The 6,565-nt window shown below is 45.2% G+C and overlaps 1 protein-coding gene across 1 annotated transcript in view; it reads left to right on the top strand.

Annotated features, from left to right (window-relative positions):
• The first annotated feature begins 531 nt into the window (after positions 1-531).
• The window catches only part of HTR3E (5-hydroxytryptamine (serotonin) receptor 3E, ionotropic), a 9,414-nt gene continuing 3,380 nt past the window's right edge, over positions 532-6,565 (top strand). Inside the window, 3 exon segments of the mRNA XM_011986136.1 lie at positions 532-598; positions 3,169-3,332; positions 4,162-4,206. Of these exon segments, the coding sequence (XP_011841526.1) occupies positions 532-598; positions 3,169-3,332; positions 4,162-4,206 (276 nt within the window).

Raw genomic sequence — 6,565 nt, 5'->3', positions numbered from 1 at the left:
TGTGGTCCTGCTGACACATTCATTTTAGCCCAGTAAAACCCATTTCAAACTTCTGACCCACAGAACAGTAAAATAACAAATTGTGTTTATTTAAGCCACTGGGTTTGTGATTTGTTACCATAGCAATAAGAGGCATGTAAGATAGAAGGAAACCATTCAACACATGTCTAATAAGAAAAATAGAGGAAGTGAAATATTTATAAATGTCTGAGAATTTTCCAGAATTGAAGAGACGAGTTTTCAGACTGAGGTATCTCACCAAGATCTGCACGCTGATCACGTATGAGCTATCTATAACCATATACGTTGTAGTAAAGTATCTAAGACTAAGATAAAGTCTCAAAAGCAGACTGAACCTCAAACATAGGCAAGAACAAGACAACCAGAACACTTTCCAGGAAGGTTACAAATGTCAGTGGTCAACCAATGCTATTAGTATTCAAAGTCGGGCTCTAGGTATGGCCTGTGCTGCTTTAATCTGGGCATTCGTGGGTCCCAGTACATGTTCAGAGAAGAATTTAGACAACGAAGATGGAAGGAAGCTGGTTCCACAGGAAAATATTTTCCTTCTACCTCCTTCTCAGTCTTCTGCTTCAAGGTAAGAAAGGAGCAACAATGGGGGAAGGGGGAAGAAGGAGGACCTCTCCCTAGTAGAACATTTGGGAACTTTTTTCAAATTTCCACCTCCTAGAGATTGTCTAAGATGAATAGAATTCTTTCATAGCTACATTACCATAATGCCCACATAGACTTTCCTTTTCTGAAAGACAGAAAATCCCCTTCCAGTTACATGCCACACAAGAGCACTTTTATTTTTCTTCTGGAAAAATAGAGTTCAACACCAGCACACTTTATCCATTTGCGTATGGATATCCAGTTTTCCCAACACTACTTGAAAAGTCTGTCTTTTCCCCAATGGTACTCTACGTGGAAGACAACCATCCACGATTGTCTTCTCTTGTATTTAGCTTCTATATCCATCCGTCTTTCTGTCCACAGGTGTAATTCTTTCTCTCTACAGGTATGAAACCCAAACCATTGTAGCAAAGTGCCCACCTCCTTTAGCCATAATTTCCCCAACCACCTACTGGATCCAAGGGCTCTAGATTAGGTAAGATGCCAGAAGGCAGCAGGTCAAGGGTGAAAGTAGAATGTGCTTCTCTTCCAGGGAGTCAGTATGGCAGAGAGACAAGAACATGGGATTTGGAGACAGATGGACCTGGGTTTGAATCTTCGTGTCTCACGTTGCTAGTTTTATAAACTTGGATGCACTGCTTAACTTCTCTGAGCTCTGGTTTCCTCATCTGTAAAACAGAACCTACCTTGCAGGGTTGTGAGGATTCAGTAAGAGATGGAGGGAAGCACGGTGCCTGGCACTTGGTAAGAGTGCCAATAAATGTCATCTCTCCTCCTTAGATTATTCCATGACTTTGGATAAGGAGGCACAGGAGAGGACTGAACCAGAGGTGACTTTAAAGGCCAGCATAGGGAAGAGACACAAACTGTACACCTGGTCTAGGCAGTGTAAATGGTTATGAAAGCCCCTCTGGGCACTTGCACACAGGGGTTGACAAATGAATATTCACTGTTCTTAGAGTGGTTTAAGAATTTGCCTGGAAAGCACTGTGACGTTGAGAATGGATAAGGCTCAATGTCCTTGGCACAGAGGTTATCAATCATCTCTCTCATTCCAAGTTCTTGCTCCTCCAACACATTTTCACGAGTAGAAAATTTTAAAATGTATTAGTTAGAAGAGGGTGAGATGGGCCAGGTGAGGTGGCTCACACCTGTAATCTCAGCACTTTAGGAGGCTGAGGCAGGTGGATCACCTGAGGTTAGGAGTTCAAGACCAGCCTGGCTAACATGGTGAAACTCCATCTCTACTAAAAATACAAAAACTAGCCTGATGTGGTGGCGATGCCTGTAATCCCAGTTACTTGGGAGGCTGAGGCAGAAGAATTGGTTGAACCTGGGAGGCAGAGATTGCAGTGAGCCAAGATCACGCCACTGCACTCCAGCCTGGGCGACAGAGTGAGAGTCATCTAAACAAAATTTTAAAATTTTAAAAAGAAATAATAAAAACAAAAAGCCCACCCACACTTCTAAAAATAGCTATTTGGCTGGGCATGGTGGCTCACACCTATAATTCCAGAACTTTGGGAGGCCCAGGTGGGAGAATCACTTGAGCCTAGGGGTTTCAGACCAGCCTGGGCAACATAGTGAGATCCCCGTCTCTACAAAAAAACATGTTTAAAAATTAGCCAAATGTGGGGGGAGTGCCTGTAGTCACAGTTACTTGGGAGGCTGAGGTGGGAAAATCCCCTAAGCCCAGAGGCCGAGGCTACAGTAATTATGCCACTGCACTCCAGCCTGGACAGCAGAGTGAGTAGCTGTCTCAAAAAAAAAAACTCCAAAACCCCAAACTAAGAAATATGCACAATTATTATATGTTCATTAAAAATAAAACACAACTTTTTAAAAGCCTCAAACTAGAATGCTGGTGATAGAGTTGGGTAAAGTCAAATAAGGAGAAGGAAGGTTGGGGCAGTCAGGGTGAAAACAGGTGTGTCCTCTCGGGGGCCCCGGGACTGTAATCCTATCAGATGACTATCAACATTCCAGGCTCAGTTTGCATACAGATTTGGGCATGCTTTGCATGGAGACAGAAATATTGGAAAGGAGGTTGGAGCTCTAACTCAGCTTGCCACATTAGCTTCCAGAATTTGCATTCCAGCTCACCCCATCCTCCCAGGCCTCGGAAGGAAGAGCCCAGCGTCTGGACCCCTCTCGGTGATCCCCTCCCCATTCTTCATCTCATCCCTGGAGACATATAGTACAGCAGCAGCAGATAAACCTGGGTTCAGAACAAATCTGGCTTCTGCCTTTTATTGGCTGTCTGACTGTAGGAAGTTACTTCCCCTTATTGCACCTTAGTTAGCTCGTTTATTACATGAGGGTAAAGCAGTATCTACCTGATGGGGATTGGGAGGATTAAATGAGGTAATCCATTTTTAAAGAGCTTAGAATATACCTGACACATAGCCAATGCTCAACAAATGTTAGCTCTCATTTTATCACAGGCGACCCCAGGCCCTGCCTTGGGGCCCCTCTCATATAGGGCGCACAGGGTTGCTCTCCTTCATCTCACACATTCGATGTCCACTACAGGAAGGGGCGTTACTTTCACCATCAAGTGCTCAGGGTTTGGCCAGCACGGGGCAGATCCCACTGCTCTGAATTCAGTGTTTAATAGAAAGGCCTTCCGACCGGTCACCATCAGCGTCCCCACCCGAGTCAACATCTCCTTCACGATGTCTGCGATCCCAGATGTGGTGAGTGCTGACCCCTCTAGCCCTCCTTGGTGTCCTTAACCTTTTCCCAGCCCCTGGCAAGGTGGTCCCCCAAAGCCCTTAGCCAGATTTCTGCTTCCTCCACCACTGCTGGATGGCATTTGCCTGGCATGGGGATCTCAAAGAAGCTCTGTCCAGTGCAGCAGGGTGAGGTATAGCAGCACGTGGAAGAGAATCTTTTCTTCTCACTCTGGCTACATACCAGTGACCAGGTTCTAATCCCAGAGGTTCTGATTGGATGAAACCCAAGCATCGTTTTTGTTTTGTTTTTGTTTTTGTTTTTTTGAGATGGAGTCTCACTCTTGCCCAGGCTGGAGTGCAACGGCATGATCTTGGCTCACTGCAACCTCCACCTCCTGGGCTCAAGCGATTCTCCTGCCTCAGCCTCCCGAATAGCTGGGATTTCAGGCATGCATCACAACGCCCGGCTAATTTTTGTATTTTGAGTAGAGACAGAATTTCACCATGTTGGCCAAGCTGGTCTCAAACTCCTGACCTCAAGTGATCTGCCTGTCTCGGCCTCCCAAAGTGCTGGGATTATAGGCATGAGCCACCGCACCCAGCCACATCAACATTTTCAAGCTTTCCGAGTTATTCTCATATACAGCCAAGGATGAGAAGGACTACTTTACCCCGCCCTGCTATGAACTCTCCTGTCCACAGCCTAATACGTCTGTTTTGATAGAGCTTTTGTCCTTGATCACATATCCCCTTTACATACCTCGGGAGTTGGTAAACAAGCATGGGAAGTGGGGGAGATGAACAGACTTCTTACTGGCAACACGATGGAAATAGGAAATTCTTTTGGCAGGATGAACAGCTGCACCTCTTGTCATCCTTCCTGTGGCTGGAAATGGTATGGACAACACTTTATTCTCTCCCTACAGTTACAGTCAAAAAGGATTTTAAACAAAGATATAATAATTATGAGTTTTTATGTCCCTAACATTGCTTTGAAACACACGAAGGAGAAATTGAAAAACTGACCATAATGATGAGGGGCTTTAATACACTGCTTTCAAAAATCAAGGAGAGGCTGGGCATCGTGGCTCACGCCTGTAATCCCAACACTTTGGGAGGCCAAGGCGGGCAGATCACTTGGGGTCAGGAGTTTGAGACCAACCTGGCCAACATGGTGAAACCCCATCTCTACTGAAAATACAAAAATTAGCTGGGCATGGTGGTGGGCGCCTGTAATCCCAGCTACTTGGAAGGCTGAAGCAGGAAAATCACTTGAATCCGGGAAGCAGAGGTTGCAGTGAGCCGAGATCGTGCCACTGTACTCTAGGCTGGGCGACAAAGTGAGACTCTATCTCAAAGACAAAGTGACAAAGTGAGACTCTATCTCAAAGACAAAACAAAACAAAACAAAAATCTAGGAGAAAAGGAGTAAATATATAGTGATTTTCACAGCACAATTAAGAAGCTTAGTCTAATAAACATGTCAAACTTTGTATCAATGAACATACAAAATTTTTGTCACACACATAAAGTATTCCCCAAAACTGACCACATATTTAACCACAAAAAGGTATCAACGCCAGGCAGAGTGGCACGTGCCTGTAATCCCAGCACTTTGGGAGGCCAAGATAGGTGGATTGCTTGAGCCCAGGAGTTTGAAGCCAGCCTGGGCAACATGGCAAAACCTCGTCTCTACAAAAAAATACAAAAATTACCTTGGTATGGTGTTTCACACCTGTAGTCCCAGCTACTGGGGAGGCTGAGATGGGAGGATCACTTGAGCCCGGGAGGTCAAGGCTGCAGTGAGCCATAATTGTGCCACTGCACTGTAGCCTGGGCAACAGAGTGAGACCCTATCTTTAAAAAAAAAAAAAAAAAAAAATTACAGCTTACACCTGTAATCCCAGCACTTTGGGAGGCCGAGGCCGGTGGATCACCTGAACTCAGGAGTTCAAGACCACCCTGGGCAATACGGTGAAATACCGTCTCTACTAAAATACAAAAAATTAGCCAGGCGTGGTGACACGTGCCTATAGTCCCAGCTACTCAGGAGGCTGAGGCACAAGAATCACTTGAGCTGGGGAGACAGAGGCTGCAGTTGGCCGAGCACCACTGTGCTCTAGCTTGGGCTACAGAGTGAGACTGCATCTCAAAAAAAAAAAAAGAAAGAAAGAAAACCTTGTTTCTTGAGAATTTAAAATTAAATTTCCAAATATTTGAGGCAAAGGAGAAATTAAAGCAATTAAGTAGAAATTATGAAGTAATTAGAAATGAAAATTATATATATGAAAATCTATGGAATGTAATCAAAGCATAACCCAGTGGAAAATTTATATCTTAATTGCATTGATAAGAAAACAAGGTATGCGGGAGGATGGGGGGAAATAAAAGTGAATGAATTGAGTTTTCAACCTGAAAAGCCTGCCTCATGGTTGGGCTTGGTGGTTCACGCCTATAATCCCAGCTCTTTGGGAGGCCTAGGCAGGTGGATCACTTGAGGTCAGGAGTTCAAGACCAGCCTGGCCAACATGGTGAAACTCCATCTCTACCAAAAATATAAAAAAATTAGCTGTGTGGTGACCAGGCGCGGTGGCTCACGCCTGTAATCCCAGCACTTTGGAAGGCCGAGGTGGACAGATCACGAGGTCAGGAGATCAAGACCATCCTGGCTAACACGGTGAAACCCCATCTCTACTAAAAATACAAAAAATTAGCAGGGTGTGGTGGTGGGCGCCTGTAGTCCCAGCTACTCGGGAGGCTGAGGCAGGAGAATGGCGCGAACCTGGGAGGCGGAGGTTGCAGTGAGCCGAGATTGCGCCACTGCACTCCAGCCTGGGTGACAGTGCAAGACTCCATCTCACAAAAAAAAAATAATAATAAAATAAAATAAAATAAATTAGTCAGGTGGCGGCACGCAGCTGTAATCCCAGCTACTCAAGAGGCTGAGGCAAGAGAATCGCTTGAACCCAGGAGGCAGAGGTTTTATATCTATATCAGTGAGCTGAGATCACGCCACTGCACTCCAGCCTGGGTGACAGTACAAGACTCCATCTCATAAAAAAAAAAATAATAAAATAAAATAAATTAGTCAGGTGGGGGCACGCACCTGTAATCCCAGCTACTCAAGAGGCTGAGGCAGGAGAATCGCTTGAACCCGGGAGGCAGAGGTTTTATATCTATATCAGTGAGCTGAGATCACGCCACTGCACTCCAGCCTGGGTGAGGGCGAGACTCCATCTCAAAAAATAAAAATA

Source organism: Mandrillus leucophaeus, unplaced genomic scaffold (assembly GCF_000951045.1).
Source record: "Mandrillus leucophaeus isolate KB7577 unplaced genomic scaffold, Mleu.le_1.0 Scaffold295, whole genome shotgun sequence".
Lineage (NCBI taxonomy): Eukaryota > Metazoa > Chordata > Mammalia > Primates > Cercopithecidae > Mandrillus > Mandrillus leucophaeus.
This window is presented reverse-complemented; position numbering and strand designations above follow the sequence as displayed.